Here is a 20,437-nt window from a genome sequence, read left to right as displayed (position 1 = left end):
AGCCAGAGGGTAGGAGTGGTGTCCCTGCCCAAAGTTTGTGGAAGGCTGGAGAGGGATGGCGCGAGACAAATGGCTTGGTCATTGTCTTCGGTCCATCCCCTCCAGGGTCCCTAGGGTTGGCCTCTGTCGGCAGACAGGCTACTGGGCTAGATGGACCTTTGGTCTGACCCAGGACGGCCATTGTAAGCTCAGGGCTCAGTGTCGGGGGTCTCAGTGGACCCCCTTGATTTTCATGCACACCTGGTCCTGGGTGGCCAGGCTGGCAGCTCTCCTGCCCTAGACGGCCACTTTCCTGTGCCTAGTGCGGAGATCGTGGACGAGGTCCACGATGTCCGCACTAGCCCAGGAAGGTGCCCGCCTCTTGCGGTCCAGGGCAAGCTCCCGGGAGCCGCCAGCCTGGTCCCGGCAAGAGGGGGTGGGCTGGGGGGCATCGGGTGGGTGGCTCTGTGCCGTGCCAGGTGCAGGGTCTGCTAGCTGGGTGCTGGCAGGCTTGCACCTGGCACGGGCACCGTAGCCAGCCCCGTGCCCCTTTAAGGGGCCCGGGGCCGGGAGGGGGGCATAGAGTTTCCCTGGTGTTGGCCAGAGTGGCCACCAGGGAAACCTGGGGAGGGCTAGCCTCCCACTAGTTCGAACTAAAGGGCTACACAGCCCTTAGTTCGAACTAGCTAGTTCGAACTAGGCGTTAGTCCTCGTAAAATGAGGTTTTCCTAGTTCGAACTAAGCGCTCCGCTAGTTCGATTCAAATTCGAACTAGCGGAGCGCTAGTGTAGCACCTATTAAAGTTAGTTCGAACTAACGTCCGTTAGTTCGAACTAACTTTGTAGTGTAGACATACCCTAAAGGAGCTGCTACCACTTCCCTGCAGAGACTATTTCAAAGGCTACCATGTCTCAATATCAGCCTAAATGTTCCCTTTCTTGGTAGTATCCCACTGCTCTTAATTATACCCCACCCTCCTTTGTACTACCCATACTAACTTCCAACCTTGGAATTCACTCTCTTTAAATAGTCAGAATTAGTACCCAGGAGTTTTGATTTCTAATCTTTATGCACTGTACCAACACTCCTTCTCTGCAAGTTTGTGATAGAAAGAAATTGGTAAAAAGTGTTCAGCAAGAATTCAGTAATTAAGTGGAAAGTTTTTGAAAAACAGAAGACTGGAAAGAATTTGTTAAACAGTTTTTAGCAGGAATCTGGGAAATAAAGGAGAGTTTTTGAAAGACAGAAGAACTGTGAACATTGCCCCAAATTCCTCTTTTAATGTCAGCAAGCCAAACTCCACTATCTTTAGTAAAGTTGATCCACGTATGGTGAGGGTTGAATATAGTTCATTATTTGTAAGCTTTGAAACAGTCGAGATTATAATAGGAAGAATTAAAATATGTAAATAAAAAAGGCTTAAACCAAAGTGATGCAAAATATTCTCAAATCAGGCCTCATGTTTGAAGCATATCCCAGCCTGTGCTTGATAATGGTTGAAAACATGTGCTGAGTTTGTTCACTCAGAACTCAGTAAACATCCTTCCTTGCACCTGTTTTCCTCTTCTCTCCTCTACATCGACAACTCTTGTGTTCCTTCCAACTAGCTACACAATCCCTCTCTCCAGAGATCTGAGATTAAAGCAGGCAGGGAGGGAGCAGGCTGGTAGGGTAGAGGGATTTCATGAGGGGACAATTAAATGGCTCGTTGTTAGGGATTATGCTTGGAGGTTGGAAATTAAACTATAACCTCTAAATGAAGCCATAGTAGCTGGCTTGCTTCTAAATCCTGACTCACTGCATAGTTCAATGCAAGACCCTCTTCATGAACCAAACCTTTCAGGGTTCATGGAACCTTAACTGAGGGAAAATAAAAACATTTATCTAGGGTCTGATTCTGAAAGTACTGAGTATATGAGTAACTGCACTTCAATGAGCAGGTCACTCGAAGTCAATGATGTCATTGTATTAATAACCTGATTTTCAAGGACAACTTCAGCTCTCATTGACCTCACTGGGATTGATGGGTGCTATGTACTCTTGAAAAATTAGATTAAAGGTATGTGAAAAAATTGGGGTCCCAGACCTTTTGGAGGTTAATGTAAGGCAAAAAAGAAGAGTCAGACCTTCTACAATATCAGTTAAAGGTGTTAAAGTAAGTGCCTGAGAAGACCAAGAAAGCAAAAAGAAAAAAAACCTCTCTCTAAAAATATTTTCCCATCAAATATATTTGGGGTGGAGAAATCCTCAGCTGTATATATCATGTTCACTTAAGAGATCTTAAGGGTTTTCTGTAAAAATGTTGTAAAATGCACATATCCTAACTGCTTTCACTTTAAACATCAACAGGATGCCAGAGATATCAACAATATACCAAAATACTTTAAATTCATTATTTAACTTTATGCATCTGAACCAATATTATTGACTAGTGGCTAGTAAACCTGCAACACCCGATCAATTTTTAGCATTACAGTAAAAAGATGTCTTTGTTGGGGAAACCCATTTTAAAAAATATGAAAAATGTGTGGCAGGGGAGCCTAAAAAAAGGGGGGAACAGTAGTTTTATTCTAAGGCTTTGTAGTTATTTGCCCAAACTTGTCATTAGAGCTACAGCACTCAGCAAGTCGTGCTGCTGCTGCTTCAAATACTTTCATTGCTGTAATTATGTTAAACACACACAAAAACCCCAACATGACAATTTAAATACCTGTTTCCACTTGATGGGATTTGAAACACTGGACATATTTAACCCCAGAAATTGAGTTTTGTAAAGAAAACTCAGTTGAACCTTAATTGTGGTGGCATTATTGAATACTTCAACACTGGTGTGCTCTCAAAATTGTCTGTAAATGCAAATTACAGTACAAGTTCTAGCGAATGTCCATCAATGAACAGAATTCTACAACCCAAAAGGTTCACATTCAGCCTATTCAAATCATAATGAAAACCCAAGTAAATCTTCAATAAACCCAATCTTTTGTATAGACTATAGCAGTGTGACGTACAGCTGCTCCCCGAGTTACGAACCAACACTTGGTCCGTAACTCGTAGTGTTCGTAACTCGGATCCCATAGAGTTACATGGTGACTGCACTGTTTATAAGCGCAGATCGCCGTTTGTAACTCGGATCTGCATTTATGACCGCTTTGGTCATAAGTGCAGATGGTCGTAAGTGGAGGTGGTTGTAACTCGGGTAGCGGCTGTAATTACTTGTATTTCTGCTGATGGCTTTCACAGTATTAACTAAATTATCTGACTGTTATGCTGGAAGAATTGTGGGGAAAATGAGGGAAAATTCAAGGACCTAGTGTGACTATAAACAACAGCCAAAGATGCTGATAGGCCAGAACTGATAACATTTCTATATCTTAACCACCATAAGTAAATGTCAGAGAATGACACATAAAACCCATCCTTATTGAGTCACTTTTTAAACATTGCAGTTTTGATGTCAGTGGGGCTGTGATTTCTATTCCCATTTTTACTGGGGCTTGTCCTCATCCTTTGTGGTGTCTATGCTCAACACTATTGGAATCTTCAGGGGGACTGGTGAGTATGTGTGATGGGGTAGACCAGGTCTTGAGGACAGAAAAGGGCCATAGAGAAGTCCTCCAAGACTAGAGCAGTGGTGGAGGAACTAGACAATCAAGATCCAGGAAAGTTAATAAAAGGAGCTGCAAAGCATAGCAGCACTCAGTTAAGGACTGAATACCATAGGTGACTGGCTAGCTGAGTGGCAGCACCAGGGACAGCTCTGAGTGGAACGCTGATTAGAGACTGTTGACTACGGAGAGACTATAGGGTACGTCTATACTACAGGCTTTTGTCAACAGAGGCTTTGTCAATAGATACTGTCGACAAAGCTTCTGTCGACAAAGAGCGTCTAGACTACATCCAGTTCTGTTGACAAAGCAAGCTGCTTTGTCGACATGGGAGTGTAGACGCAAAGGACAGTGTAGATGCAATAACGCCTTCTGTCGACAGAACTCTGTTGATAAAAGGCGTTATTCCTCGTAGAATGAGGTTTACCCCATCGACAAAACTGCTGAGTTCTGTTGACGTTATGTTGACAGAACTAGGCAGTAGTGTAGACGCAGGTATAGTTTTGTCAAAAAAAGTCCACTTTGGTCGACAAAAACCTGTAGTCTAGACAAGCACTATATGATGACCTGTGATAGAGCCCTGAAGTATGGGCAAGGACACTGTCTCCAAGAGGGGAAGCTCTGGAGGCACCACTCTCTATCCAAGCAGGGAATAGACTGAGAGACTATACAGAGGGAGCCAAGATGGGGCCCTGGTAAAGGTGTACCACAGAAGGAGAGTTTAATTCACACAGGTTGTGACTCGGCCAGAGGGCTGAGTAGCTGCAACGCTATTAAATGATTGATATTGAAAGCAGATGCATGATGGCAGACGGGACTCTTGCAAGAGGTGAGTGTCGCCCTGTTAATGTAGTAGGCTGCTGCAGTTGAGAGGAAGTATTCTTCCCTTTTTGCCTCTTACAGGTGAGGAGATGAAGACCATTGTTTGATTGCTTCCCTCAAAGAAACTCTTGATGAAGTCAGAATGAGGAAATGACCACCAAGTTTCTCAGACACATCCAAAGGAAGCATGGCTATAGAGCATTGGCACCAGAGCCCAGGAAATGTTGAATGTATGACTAGGAGCAGGTATTGGTGAATAATGTACCTCTCCTGGAAGGAGCATTTCTATAGGCTTTCTATTCAGTTCTTTCCTTCTGTGGTTTGTAAACTGATCTCAAGTTGAATTACCACCTTCTATGTGCCAATAAGAAGTAGATTCCTAAGGTACTCACCAAATGTTCTCATCAACTGAACAGGGAGTGACAAGTTAACTTGCTAGGCCTTGGACCATCAAGGAAGATGTGCCAAGTCCTGTCCTTGGCCTCTATCAGCCACACAGAGAGGGATGAACAGACCCTGGACCCTGTATATTTCCCAAGGATGCAATTCTTGTAAACACAATGTCAATGTCACGCTGAAATTAGTCCTTTAGGTGCACGTGTTACTACTGCACTGAAGCACAATCATAGAAGTTAGTGATGGCAGAACACTGTAAAGTTATTGAGGCCATTTTGCTGCCAATGCATCATGGCTACTCCCTGGACATTTTCAATTGATGGCTTTTGTTCAGTCTTCCTGTAAGAATCGCAGGTAATGGGCAAGGTTCCCTGTACGCTGAGTGCTTGAAAGGTCACCCACAGAGCCCACAGCCAGCAGCATGTGTTCCTACTGGTGGTGCACATTCGAACATGCCTTGGTGCACATAACAAAATGTATTCTGCCCATGGATTGAAACAATTAGAGGGAACACTGGTGATGGATCTTCCACAAAATCCACTCAGAAATTATGTGCTGAAAATTTTGAATAGATGCACATGGATATAAAACAGGGTATGTGAAAGAACATTACATGCAAAATTGATTGCAAGCTTGACTTTGGTGGCATAGTGGCACCACCACAATATGCATATCTTGCTTTATCAACAGTTAAGGAGATGAAGGAGGTAACAGTTTACAAATATTTGGGGAGGTGTAAAGCACCAAGGATGGAGATGATTTATTCATTAATTTATTGTAGCATGCAGGTATGTAAGTAGGAGTGAGGGCAAACTGAGAGGAAGAAAATCAGTTAATTAGTTCTGACTTTTAAGCAACTAAAATTTGCCCTGTCTTCCATCCCCAGGGACAGAGGTCTACTCTAGCTCTCTCTCACCACAGCAGGTTGGAGAGAGGTGAGAAGCACCTCTCGCTCACTTTGGACTGGAGATCTCTCTCTTATTCAATATATCCCTCATGATGCAGGTAAAATAATCTCGTATTCATGGTGCTTTGATCATGCCCTCTTTACCCTTTGCTGGTTTCACATCAAGATTAAGCTTCTTACCTTCATTTTCAGGGTTCCTTGAAATATTTTAATATATAAATAAGTACACAATATGACAATACTAAACAGCATGAGACAACAACTCTTTTGGAAAATGTTATTAGAATGTTAACGTCTTTTTTGCTGTGATTGGTTAGAAGTGTTTCAGAGTTTTCTAATCTTTGTGATTCCATTTTCATTTTCAAGTGATAACTCATAATGATTATGTCTTAAATTTTGTAGTACCAAATCACATAGATTGAAATCAAAATGGTTAAAAGCAAATAGGCTATTTGAAAAATAAATAAATTGAAAATGTTGAAAATCTCAGTTTATTAACTGGACACAGGTATAATTAAATTTCGCACATACCTAAATCTCAAAATAAAATAGTTAAAAAATCATTTCCTTCTATGCATCTATGCTACAACACGAGGCTATGTCTTTGTATTAGAACTCTGAAGACATTATTAATACATAACTGCAAGAAATTAAGATCCCTACACTGATACAGGTGCTAGTAATGTGATTAGCAGGGTTGAAAAAGAAGACACAGGCGGGTTGAAGCTTTGCAGTTTATCATTAAGCCGCCAAGTATGTTCTATACATGTACCAGAGAAGAAAGTATCTTTGGTGACAGAAGGACAAAAAGAAGGCAGGACTAATAATAGTCAATCCCCTTATACCAGAACAAAAAAAAATACAATGTGTCTTTACCAAGGAGATTAAAAGATTAAACCATTTCCAGTGGAGTTTTGGGGAAAAAGACTTTTCTGGAACTTCACGTTCAGCCCTTTGGTATCCATGAAACTGAAAACTTCCCAGTATGTTGGTGGAAGTAATTTATGGTTAGCAGGAAGCTGTAATAAACGTAAATCTATTAAAACAGTATCAACAAGAGCAAAGTAATTTGGGAAAGTGGGTTCTTCAGTATATATTTATGACAAAGGACTGATGTTGAAATTGAAATCACACATAATAATTATTTTTGTGGAACAAAGAATTCAGTATTAGTAATCAATGCCATTCATGGGAAACAATGAGAAAAATAGCTGGGGATGAAAGGTCATCTTTGGGGACAAATTAAAAGAAAAATGCAATAAAAATCATTATAGAGAGGTAAGGCCTCCCAGTAGTTAATGTTGTAATAATGGTGTTATTTTAGGGTAGATTTGCACATTAAAAGCGAAACTCCAAAGGCTAGTAATTTAAGGGGGGATGCTCAGTCTCATTGGCAATTTCTATCCATTCTGAAAATATACAGAAAATCGAATAGAGGGTTTCCGAAATTAAAGACTCTTTAATAAAAACACATTAAAAGCCAGCATTCCTGGCCTACTTCTAGTGCTTCATTCTTACACACTTCTGTCCTTTCACTAAGCAATTCAGTGGGCTAGGAACTTTTCAAATCTTCACTATGGTCATCTATTTAGAGGTAGATATTTGTCTATTTATGCTATTTCCATCACTGTAGTACCTCATCAGCATTAATAGATTTAATCCTCACAGAACCTGTTTGAGGCTGGGAAGTATTTTCCCACTTTACAGATTAACTGAGCTGCCCACAGTCTACAGTTAATTCATTACTGAGCCAGCAACTGAACCCAGCTAACCTAAATCATAAGAACCTAAGAACAGCCATACATGGTCAGCCCAAAGGTCCATCTAGCCCAGTATCCTGTTTTATGACAATGGCCAATGTCAGATGACGCAGAGGGAGTGAACAGAACAGGGAATCATCAAGTGATCCCTCTCCTGTCATTCATTTCCAGGCCTGGACAAACAGAGACTAAGGATACCATTCTTACCTATTATGGCTAATAAGCACTGATGGACCTAACTTCGAAGTCCCAGTCCAGCATCTCATCCATTGGACCATTTCAACCTCTCTGAGAGGGAGTATAGTTTACAGATGAGATAAATACTAAATTCTTGATTCCCTACTTTGTGAACTATGTGCTGCTTTCTTACAAAAACTGGGAGAACAATAAATACATCAATGAATGAACACATTTAATTACTTCAAAACAGTCCTAATATTGAAACCATGCCTATTCTTTGTGTTGGCAGTAATAAAAATTAAAGAGGCCAGAGAAGAATTAAGAAAACCTAACAAAATCTCTTTTCCTCTGGGTTTGAAAAGCAACTTGGCCCCATTTGGACAGTACCACACGATAAATATCAATTTTGTGCAGTGATTTCTTTGCTTCTTGTTGATATTTTGCAAGGTAACAGATCACTAGAAATCAGCTGGATGTCACCCAAAGGATGGTATCGTATCAATTTATCAAAGAAAAACTACTATCTGATTTGCAAAAGTAAAAAAAGCGACATCACCAGCTGAAGCAAGAGGTTCCAATTCAACAGAACACAAGTTATCGTGTGCTTTTGTGACTCTTGAAAAAGAACAATATACAGCACCACTGTAATGAGACAAAGATGAAACAAGCAATTCAGATAACATCTTAACTTCTTTTCAACAGTGTTTTCACCATCAGTTTGGCTAAATTTTCACCATCACCTGTGATTATCACGTGAGAAATGATGGGTCTCAATGTCTAACTTATAATTCTCCAAATTTAATATTAAACATAGAATTGTCATCAAGCATGCGTGTTTCCAAGGGTGTCCTCCAGGGTTTGATTCTTGGCCCTAAACTATTTAACATTTTTTTTATCAATGACATATAAGAACACATTAAAACATCACTGATAAAATTTGCAGACATACAAAAATTGGGGAAATGATAAATAATGAAGAAGAAGTCATTGATTCAGAGTGAGAGAGGTATCTCAGGTAGGAGTAGAGAGGTTATTTTACCTCTGATTTCAGAGAAGAGCCATGATGATGATTAAACGAGTAAAAAACAAGGTTCAGAGTGAGACTCTCCAAGAGCTCAGTGTATTTAGCTTAACAAAAAAGTTAAGAGTGGCTCAATTACAGTCTGTATAAGTACCTTACACAGGGAATAAATATTTTACAATGAGTTCTTCAGTCTAGCAGAGAGAGGTATAACAACCTAATGGCTGGAAGCTGAAGCTAGACAAATTCAGACTGGAAAAAAGTTTTAAATTTTTTATGGTGAGAATAATTAACTATTGGATCTATTTACCAAGGGCCATGGTAGATTCTCCATCACTGACAATTTTAAAATCGAGAGTGAAAAAGATACAGTCTTGGAATTATTTGGGGGAAGTTCCATGGCTTGTGTTATCCAAGAGTTTAATATAGATTATCACAATGATCCCTTTTAGCTTTGGAATCTATGAATCCATAAAAACACAGTGCAGATGAAGGCTCGGTAGGCTAGATACTGCCATACATCAAGAATTTACAATTAAGAGCTATGCCACGAGTAATGGACATATTATACAAGCTTGTCCAACTTTAATCACGTGTAACTTTCTTCAGGGTAAAAGACATTTTCCAGGAGACATCCATCACTGCATGCCCTACCAGCTTGTACACATACTATGGCTGACATGCTAAACTGAACATTATCAGAACCCTAGCCTGGAAGGCACATATGTTATTCCAGTTGTTATAGTGCTTTTAGTGTGTTTTCTAAAGTAAGGCAGCTTCACAAACAAGTGTCATTAATTATCATGCAAAACTGAACGTTATAAATAAAACTTGGTGGTGGTCTACATTGTCCTGTGAATGGGAAATTTGATTTATGAACATTCTTCATCTTAGTTTTGGATTTATGCAAGGAGTAAGATGGGTTTTCATTAATATAGCCCATGTAAAACTAAAAATATAAAAATTAAACTTTTAAAAAATTGTACTAGTTTGATTCTAGATAGACTCTTTCCCTCTGTCAAACATATTTGTATGCTGATAACAGATCTGAAGTACACCTGTGTTGAGTATGTTATTTAGCCCATGATTTTAGTGAACAACATTGTATTTTGGGAATGATAACTGTGCATATTATACACCTAACCCAGGGGTAGGATTGATTTGTTGGGAAGGATGTGGAGGTAAAGGATTATTAAAATTATTTAAGGTAATATAATGATATTTTTAAAACCTTTTTTTTAAATGACAATATTGGATAGTCCCTTTATAAATACAGTAGAGTCCGGATTATCCAACCTTCGGTAATCTGACACTCCGCTGTATCCGACCCTGCAGCTCCCAGGGACAAAGCAGAACTGGCAGGAGCGGAATCAGCGGCTCCAGGGTGTGGGCAGGGAGAACAGCCCCGCTCGCTGCCTCGTCGCTCTCCTGGAGCTGCTGAAGCTGCTCCTGCCGGTGGCCGCTTCGTCTCCTCCCTGTAGCACCCGGGGATGAAGTGGCGCCGGCAGGAGCGGCATCAGCGGCTCCAGGAGAGCGATGGGGCAGCGAGCAGGGCTGGGTGCCCGGGAGCTGCAGGAAGGGAAGGGGCCAGGGCCAGGCAGGGATGGGGCCAGGATACATACAGTTGAGTCCCTATCATCTGACGTATTTGATAATCCGACCACGTGTCGGTCCCGTTTAGGTCGGATAATTGGGACTCTACTGTAATGTACTTTTTTAGACAAACATTATAAAATGCCTTGTAATTTGGGTGAAGTCCACATTGCTGTCTTTGCTGATTGTATGTTTCATGAGCACAGGCAGAAGGACTTGGTAAGTAACCAATAAATTAAAGGCAATTTGTGACTGATTGTATTGCAGCTGTAATTTCTCTCCAACAGCTACTCTAAGCCAACACTCGCATATTATTATTCACACCAATTAATTTAGTTTTTTTTTTAAAAGTACCATACCTGTAGACAAGCTGGAGCTCTGCCCTGAGGTTTATTCACATCAACAGCCACTAACTGCCACCCTCCAGCAGCATCTTCATGAAACATCTTGAAGGGGAAAATACTTGTCAGAAACATTTTATATACTGATAAATACAAGTGAAGCTTCTGTTATATTTTGCTTAGGATCTTCTCATAGTTTGATCTCTGCACTCTTGAAGAAAAAGGGAAATGTTCTTATTGTTACAGAATAGATACAAGATAGATTTCACCACTATCCTATTGCAATAACATTTGTGCCCAAATAACAAACTTTTAGTGTGCAGAATTTCACTCAGACAACATGAAAAAAACACTTTACATCCACTTAATAATTGCACCTCATATATTAATGCTGATTATATTAACTAGTTCATAGAATCACTCTTTGTTTTGTAGACATTCAGAACAGAGCTCCTCCTCTGTTCCGAATATTTAGAAGCAACCCAGACATCTTACATTGTTGTTAAAAGCAAGTTTTGTGGTGGTCTTTTGTAAATATTGCGATTTACACCAAGGGAACAATACAAAATTCTCACCATGTGTAACCACCACCAGGCGATCTGAACCTGGGATTTCTGGAGCTGAGTATAGGAGCCTCTACCCTCTGAGCTAAAAGCCAGCTGGCTCTCAGCCCATGCTGCAGAGGTCTCTTGATCTTAACTGTTGCTCTGGTCTAGGTACCACTTGCATTGCTCAGTAACCACACTAGGGCTATGTCTACACCAGTGCGATCTTGCACCAGAAATATGCAAATGAGGCTAAGCATGGAATATCGCTGAGCCTCATTTGCATATCTAATGAGCTGCCATTTTGTGGAAAAGGCTCTTGCTCCAGAAGGAGTGTCTACACTGAAAATAATCAGTGTAACGGCATTGTGCAAGGGGGTTTTTCTTGCGCAAGAAGGGGCGGTGTAGATACTCCTTCTGGTGCAAGAGCCTCTTCTGCAAAAATGGCGGCTCATTAGATATGCAAATGAGGCTCAGCGATATTCCACCCTTAGCCTCATTTGCATATTTCTGGCGCAAAATCGTGCCACTGTAGACATAGCCCAAGTGTGTGGGTTACATATACTCTTTTACTGACAAAAGTACTTAATACCAATGGTCAAATGCTGATCTTTGTTACACAGATGCATACCCAGAGTCACTTCATAGCATGTCAGTGCAATTACCGTGACAATACAGTGGTATAATTAAAAATGTGGAGTGAAATCCTAGCTCCACTAAAGACATTGGCAAAACTCTCTCTAACTTCAGTGGGCCAAGATTTCATCCCATCCTTTAGAAAACAGAAAATGTATATGAAATGGCTTTAAACAATAGGTCATAAAAAGATGTAGATTGATTGGCATAAGAAACAGTGCCCTGAAAGCCATTCACAGATAATGTGCATGTGTTCCTTTTGAAAACAATGAGCTATACTATTTTTTAAATCATCGTCTGGGAGAGCTCCCTTTATACCACTTACTTCAGATATCTGAGGGCCAACTTTTCTTTAATTAGTAGTAGACTCATTTTCTGCATAAGTTAATTGATTTGTCAGGTGGACAAATGAAGTAAATACTTCAGCAAATGTGCAGAAGACAATTTTGTCAAGGTCACTTTAGGCCCAAAGCAAGAAATATGGTCCATCTGTATGTGGCACTGTGTAGTGGAAAGGCTCTGTTAGACAATCCCAACTAATAAGAAACAGTAGAGGCATTTTTCATAAGTCTGTTAAACTAGATTACCATTATGTCAGTGAGTCACGTAACATCACTTTTTGGAACAAGACAGCCATTAGCCTGTCTACAGTCACAAATTATTTTTATTCTATGATATGATGGTGTCCCTATCTAATGTGATCATATTCTTCTGATCTGACAATGTTATCAATGTTAGTGTTTCTATTATCTTCAGCTTCCCCCAAATGTGGCAGCTTCTAGAGTTTCCCATAGAGACCTTTCTTTCCCCTAGTTTAATTCCCAAGAGGCTGTGGCATTAAAACTAGGCACATGACAAATACTAAATCCAGATCTGAGTAATACACTGATGTGCTATGTTTGATGGAATCATCTTCATCCAGAATTACATTTGGACTAAGCCAGGTCTCTGTTATGATTGTAGCCTCAACAATAACCTTATGCCAGTGAGTTTCATAGGCAAAATGTGAAGTGTGTGAAAAAGTATTTCCTGCCTGGAATAATGTGAAAGATCGCATTGTAAACTGATCAAAAGTAATATGTTCTGACACAATCTGTACATTGGATGCAGAATTCAATAACAGAAGATAGCATGGAGGCCAAGAAACCAGCAGGATTCACTAACGGACTGGACATTATAGAATCATAGAGCTGTAAGAGACCCCAGGAGGTCATCAAGTCCAGCCCCCTGCCCAAGGCAGGACCAATCCCAACTAAATCAACTCAGCCAGAGCTTTGTCAAGCCGAGACTTAAACACCTCTAGGGATGGAGATTCCACCACCTCCCTAGGTAACCCATTCCAGTGCTTCACCACCCTCCTGGTGAAATAGTTTTTCCTAATATCCAACCTAGACCTCCCCCACTGTAACATTCATGTGGTTAACAAGAATTTCCAGCGTGATGATAGAAAATACTAAGCAAAACAATTTTGGATGTGATTTACACCCTTATTCTTTATAACTAACATCCAAATATTGGGGGACGGGAAGAAATTTCCCTTACGGGGAAGTTTCCCCTATCTGCCTTCTGTAGGATTTTTTTCCATATTGTAACTAGTACTGGCCACTATCAGACACAAGATACTGCACTAGGTAGGCAACTAGTCTGAAGAGGCATGGTCATTCCTACAGTCTAGATACTTAAAATAGACACTAAGATGATGCAGCAGACATTTTAAGTCTTGACAGAGGCATGCACAAGAGGGGACAAGCAAGGGCACACACCCCAATAATCAGTGGGGTACAGAACTCCCAGGGTTGTGGCAGGGAGAACCCAAACTTCAAAACTCAAATATTATACTGAACCAAAAATTTAAAAGCAATCCTTCTACCTCTAATTACGACGGACAAATGGGCAGTTTGTACACTCTATAGCAAGAAGATATGTCCACTAACCATGGCTTGATTATGCCCTACTATAATATTTTTAAGATACCCCATTTAATCTGCAATAAATTAAAAGCACAGGTATGCAGACAATATCTCAGTATTGAGAGGTATAACATCTATCACTCTACCTGGGTAGTAGCTGTTGAGGTGGTACTGCTTCTGGACCCCCACATCTGCTGGAATTGTACTCTTATTTCAGCAAATGTTTCAATGATGACAGCAATGAACACGTTCTACAGGGAAAATTAAAAAGCAAAAGCTTACCATAGTGGTAAAAGAGCAGAAGGTGGAAAAGAGCAGAAATTCAACTGAACGTGATTTATATTCCAGGCAGGCATAAAAGAACAAACGAGCAGTACCTTAACAAGCCAGGCAAGGAAGAAAATTAAGGTGATGAAATAGAAGTATGAACGCCATCGGGGAAAACTGTCAATTGCTCTGTACATAAGGAACACCCATCCTTCTTGAGAAGCAGCTTCGTAAACGGTAAATATGCTTGTGCCTGTTAACAAAAAAATTAAAATACTTTAAATATTTTTTTCAAGATCTACAAACAATCATTTTTTAAATATTTCCCTTTTTGTAAATGGCAAAACTCCCACAAAAGAAGTTGCTCTTTATGCACTCTTGCATGTTGTCTTTTCTTATAATTAGATCTAAATTGTTTCTCTATTACAGTGTGTCACATCCACCTCTTGGATACACACACACAGCCCTGTGGATGACTTTAATGGGAAATGTGCAAATGACTCCAATGGCAGAACTCAGCCCACTGTGAGAAAAGGATTATCTGTGAGAAAGTTGAATTAATTTATCAGGATTTAGACTCCCCAGCATGAGAAATGAGTTTGAATTTATTCTGCATTAACAAGAAAATATAGATTAGGTAATCATAAATATACAACAAGGTATGTGGTTAAACTGGTACAAGTAATCACGCTCAATGCATTTAAACAGTGCAATAGTGCACATATGTATGACAGCCATTCTAATTTAAGTGTCATTGCTTTTAGAAAATGCTTTACAAAACCATTTTAAAATTAAAGTTATTCAGTCTTTGGAGAGTGAGGGGGTTGTGAGCTTTCATGTGTAAGGAAAACTATTTGATTTGAAAATTTATTGCTAAAAGTTATTATTTTTTCTAATTTTAAGGAACTACAAACTGTAGAAGACAAGAGCATCCTTGTGCCTGCAGCCAGTTTTTGCAAACTGACTCTTGTGCTTGTCAGCTGACAACCAAATGTTAAAATCTCAAGAGGAGAACATCATTTTGCTTTTCTGTATCTACTGGCAACTTTTCTGATACTATTTCTATTTAGTGAAGAAAGAAAGAAAGAAAGAAAGAAAGAAAGAAAGAAAGAAAGAAAGAAAGAAAGAAAGAAAGAAAGAAAAGTAAATTGGGCAGCAAGTTCTTAACTATTTAGTTATATCATATACTTGAATAACTACAGCCATTGCTAGCCAACTAGATCCCTCCTTCCACAACAAGAAAGATAAGCATGTGCATAATTTTAAAAATGAAATACCGTAGTCCTATTTATGTCTCTGCTTAAGGAGCTTGCTAAACAGGATCCTGAATGCTCAATTTACACAGTTATACACCATTGTTTCAAATATTTTTCTGATAGTAGCACACAATCCTGAAACCCTTTATTCTGCATGAGAAGGAATAAAGGAATAAAAAATGTATTTAATTAAATTAGTTTGCATTTATCATTCTGATAAAGATAATTATCTAAAATCAAAACTATGACTATTGAGTTCATACTGACTAGTTCTGTATTATTGTTATCTTGTGGCTTCCCTGGTCTATTTATTGTATACAGCTGTTGTCCTTTATTTTATACTTTCACTGTAAGAAAACCTTAGAGGGGTAGATGTGTTATTTGGGGCACAGTCTTTTTGCTATAGCACAGTGGGTGCTTTGGTCTATCACTGGAGACCTGAAGTCCTATTAAAATACAAATACTACTATTACTAATAATCCTGTAATGAGCCTCATTCAGGCTGATTGCTGCCTTTACACAGAGCCTCATTTAAGTCAATGAGGGTCCTATTCACAGTAAACTCACTATAGGATAGGGACTCATGCTCCCTGTAAGCAGCCACACAGGAGAGATTCAGGTACTGCCCAGCAAAGCATCCACCATACCCACAGCCAGCAGCATGTATTTCTATGATGGTATACATTCACACATGCCTTGGGACATGTAACAAAATTTATTCTGCTCATGAATGGAAAAAATGAGAGGGAACACTGATAGCGACCCACAATTGTATTATATTATAATATTATTTTGACATTTGTATACTTAGTTTTCTCCTGTTTCAGAATTGATTGAGAATCTGAACTTTGATTCCTAAGAAAATATTCTATTGAGAAACAGTGTGCTGGTGTTGCTATTATCATTATACTCAGTCTGCACCTACCTATGCTTGGATTTTCCCAACAAACAGCAAGGAAGCTCAAAAGACAAGGAATCAGTGCAGAAGCTTTTATTGAATTTTAAGATCGTTTATATAAAATATTCATTTACAAAATCATTTAACAGAGAATTTTCGCTGTCTAAAAATCAAATGCAAACAGTTAGACTGTGAAATGAGAAGATCGGAATGAAAAATAATGCACTGTGTGCCTCTGGCTGCACACTGAGTAGAAAGAAGATTCGCAATCAGACACTGGATTGTCAGACGAGCCTCATACAAGAGCATACATTTCATATATGGCATCTTCAGACTTTGGTGGAAGAGAAGCTACTATTTTGAGGCACACAGAGACACACAGGCAGTTGATCTTGAATGGACCTTATTGATAAGTAGGAAGAACAGTAAACGAGAAGGCATTATAAACATTACAGTACACAAAAAATACCTTTAAAAAGTTAAGTTTGTGAAGATTTAAAAAAATATAACATATTGTCATAGGCAGCGGTGTTGTAGCAATGTTCATCTCAGGATATATGAGAAGCCAGGTGGGTGAGGTAATATTTTTTATTGGATCCACTTCTGTTGTTGAGTGAGACAAGCTTTCCAACTACACAGAGCTCTTCTTCAGGAAATAGCTTCCCATAGAAATTGGCCTAGTAAAAGATATTACCTCACCCACCTTGTCATATCAGACTTGAAGTTTGATGATGCTTTTTGAGACCCTTCTCAACCTGCGCTTACAGTATCAAAGACAAATGTTTCTTTCATCCGCCCGTAGGAGGGAAATACACAAAAAAGGAAAGTCTTACATGCAGAAAAGTGATATAGGGACAGAACCCTGTTCAACTTACACTAAGTATTTTCATGCTTTGAATTATACAGAGCACAAAGGGGCATTCAAGATGAAAACATGAATTACTAGCAGCTAGACTCATTTGGCCATATGGATACTGTAGTGGGATTTTCAAACCCTCCACTGAGCAGTATTTCCTACCAGCCCTGTGCTCTTGGGGCGCCAGGGAGTGACATTCATGGAAAATCATCCCCCCCCCCTTTCCCCTAGACCTCTGCTAGAATCAGACAAAGCAATGAAAAGGCCAGGGAAGACACACCTAAATTAATTAAGGAAACACCCCAGCCTCATCTGCATTGAAGATAGAACAGAGGGACATCTCATTAGCATACAGTATGGAGACCAGAACTTCCAAGGCAGGAACCGCAGTAAACTATGGGATACCGAAAGCAGAGAAGCACTGCCTGATGGGAAATCTCTGCTCCAGATGCTACACCCAAATTAGTCATTATCAGACTAATTCTAGTAACGATCCTATTGACATCCAAAATATTGAAACTGGCCAGTTGCATTGTGAGCTCCTTCAAGGAACATCACTCATAACTGGGTGTGATCAGTCTCTGTTGTCTTGCCTCTGTTTCTCTTTGAACTATTGTCCTATCCCTATAAAAACTCCTGGCCCAACAAAAACTGTTCTGATACCTGGATTTAAACTGCATCAGTTCCATCGAGACTTCTTCATCTCCTGTCTGATCGTGCTGGGGGCTCTGCTCTGCTTGTCTCCTGCCCTCTGGACCCCCAGCTCCCATCACCATCTGGGAACCCCTATCAGTGCAAGCTCCACGGAGTGTAAGGTCTTTCTCGTGCTCTCTCTTTCTCTCTCTTCTTCCCCCCGCCCTCACCTCTCTCTAAGCATAGCCTCCTGACTTTTCCATGTAAACTGTTATATGGTTAGCTAGCTCTAACATCTGTAATCAGTTTCAATTTAGATTTTATATTGTAACTGTTTTGTGTGTCTGGCTCCCTATATATACAGTAATTCCTCATTTAACATGTGCCCGCTTAACACGTTTTCGCGATAGCATGATTTTGTTTTAGGGAACGTTTTTTGAATTACACAACAATCCCTGGAATAACACGATTTCCCCAGCTGGCCCGTTGCCGGCAGCTGCGCGGGGCTTCCCCGACCTCCCTGCAAAGCAGCAGAGGGTTCGCTGCTCACTGCACGGTTCCCCGGCAACCCCTCCTCACCAGACACAGTGCGGGTCCCAGCAGACCCGTCACAGGGGCATACTCCCAATCCAGTTCCCCTCCCCTCTCCTCCTTTTCTCTTCCCCAGAGCCAAACACCTCCCCTCCCTGCTGTAACTCAGTCCCCTTTCTCCCCCAACCTTATGCCTCAGTCCCAACAGACACCACTACTTGAAATGCAACCCCCACCTTTTCCATTATTTTCAATGGGAAAATTGACCCCCGCATAACACGTTTTCACTTACCACAATCATTTTTTGAAACATATCTATAGTGTTAAATGAGGAACTACTGTATACAGGCAGTCCCCAGGTTACGTATAAGATAGGGACTGTAGGTTTGTTCTTAAGTTGAATCTGTATGTAAGTAGGAACTGGCGTCCAGATTCAGCCGCTGCTGAAACTGACCGCCAGTTCTGACTTACATACAGATTCAACTTAAGAACCCCAAGCTTCCCCAAGTCAGCTGCTGCTGAAACTGATCAGCGCTGATTCCAGGAAGCCTGGGGCAGAGCAACTCTGCCTCGGGCTTCCTGTAGTCAGCGCTGGTCAGTTTCAGCAGCGGCTGACTTGGGGACACCTGGGGCAGAGCAGCTGGGGTGCTGCTGGGTTGCTCCAGTAGCACCGCTCCTCGGCGCTACTGGACCAACCCAGCAGCACCCCAGCTGCTCTGCCCCAGGCGTCCTGATTCAGCCACTGCTGAAACTGACCAGCAGCGGCTGAATCAGGACCTGGGGCAGAGCAGCTGGGGTGCTGCCGGGTTGGTCCAGTAGTGCCCAGAGCGGCGCTGCAGGACCAATCGGCAGCGCCCCAGCTGCTCTGCTCCAGGGTCCAAAACAAAAGCCTGGTCTGCTGGGGGGGGGGGGGGCACACTAGCCGGCCCCCCCCCCCCAGCAGACCAGGGACACCGGGAGCAGAGCCGCAGCGGCAGCGGGGTGCCGCGCCTCTGAGGCTTTGCTCTGGAAAAGTCTCAGAGGCACAGGACCCCCCCGTGGCTGCGGCTTCAGTCCGGGTGCCTGTGGTCTGCTGGGGACCATCCCCAGCAGACCACAGGCATCCGGACTGAAGCGGCAACCGCGGGCGGGTTCCCGCGCTTCTGAGGCTTTGCTCTGGCAAAGCCTCAGAAGCGCGGGAACCTGCCCGGTGCCCCTGGTCTGCTGGAGACGGTCTCCAGCAGACCAGGGGCACCAGAGCAGCTTACGAACGGGGCTTTCTTGCCCCGGAGCTTGCAGGTAGCAATCCGCTACCTCGACCTCCGGGGCGAGAAAGCCCCGTTCGTAAGTGCGGATCCGACATAAGTCGGATCCGCGTAAGTCGGGGATTGCCTGTATTCACTACCCAGAAATACATAATTTTCATTGTAAAGATGGTTGTTTCTCTCTCTTTCTTTCTCTTTCGCTCACTCTTCCTCAAGTGGCGTTTTAGCTTCCCCATTTGCTCTGCAACAACGCTTCTTGTACCCAAGCTAAAGATCCCTGTAGTGTCCAAAATGCTGTAGGGCTTGCTCATCGTGTAGTTTACCAGTGAATGATTGTGGTGTGAAAGTGGGGATAGGAGGTGCTGAACATGGGGGCTTATGAGGTTGGCAGCTTAAAGTGCTGTTTAATCCAGCCCACTGTGTCCAAAAGTTCATGAGGGTGCAGTGTGGCATTGCTATTAACCCAGCCTGCTGAACCAGGGACATATGAGGGGTCAGCTTATGAGTGCTGATTACCCAGTCCTCTCAGGTATGCTCTGTTAATGGATGTGAGTGTCTGTGTGTTGCTAAGGTGGGAAGAACCCCATTCTGAGGAACCTAGATTCTGCAGGAGAGCTCCAGTGGGAGGGGGAATTGGCAGCAGGAAGAATTCAGCTCCATACGAGAGCACAAGTAAGCACAAGCTGCACACTGATAGAATTGATCATGTTCTACCCAGCCCCATAAGAGGAACCCTAATAAATGAGCATCCCTCAGAGTATTGGGCAAATCTGGTAACAGCAGAGGGACAAGGGAGTGAAGAGTCTTGCCTGCTAGCGGGCAACCAGGCTGACCACATCAAGCACAATTGCCAGAACTGCTAGTTATGGAGGCATGCGCCCAAAGGTAGGACCAATAAGGAAAACAGCCCCAGCTACAAAGGAAGGAGAACATAGAGAGAGAGAGAGATGAGGAAGTAGAAATGCCTGGTATAACACAGGGGCATCAGCACCATGCCAGGCTGCCTCTAAGAAACTGACAGGAAGACAAGGACAATTGCAAGTCCTGGGCTATGTCT

General features: G+C 41.7%; 1 protein-coding gene across 1 annotated transcript in view; it reads right to left on the bottom strand.

Annotated features, from left to right (window-relative positions):
• The window catches only part of NALCN (sodium leak channel, non-selective), a 366,003-nt gene that overhangs the window by 187,524 nt on the left and 158,042 nt on the right, over positions 1-20,437 (bottom strand). The window contains exons 8-10 of the mRNA XM_075918747.2: positions 14,073-14,215; positions 13,842-13,946; positions 10,623-10,709 (exon numbers count right to left, since the gene is read on the bottom strand). Coding sequence (XP_075774862.1) covers positions 10,623-10,709; positions 13,842-13,946; positions 14,073-14,215 — 335 coding nt within the window. The remainder of the gene's footprint in view (positions 1-10,622; positions 10,710-13,841; positions 13,947-14,072; positions 14,216-20,437) is intronic.

The sequence above is a fragment of the Pelodiscus sinensis genome, chromosome 1 (genome assembly GCF_052426305.1).
Source record: "Pelodiscus sinensis isolate ZL-2025 chromosome 1, ASM5242630v1, whole genome shotgun sequence".
NCBI lineage: Eukaryota > Metazoa > Chordata > Testudines > Trionychidae > Pelodiscus > Pelodiscus sinensis.
Note: the sequence above shows the minus strand (reverse complement) of the source record. Positions and strands in the feature narration are given on the sequence as shown.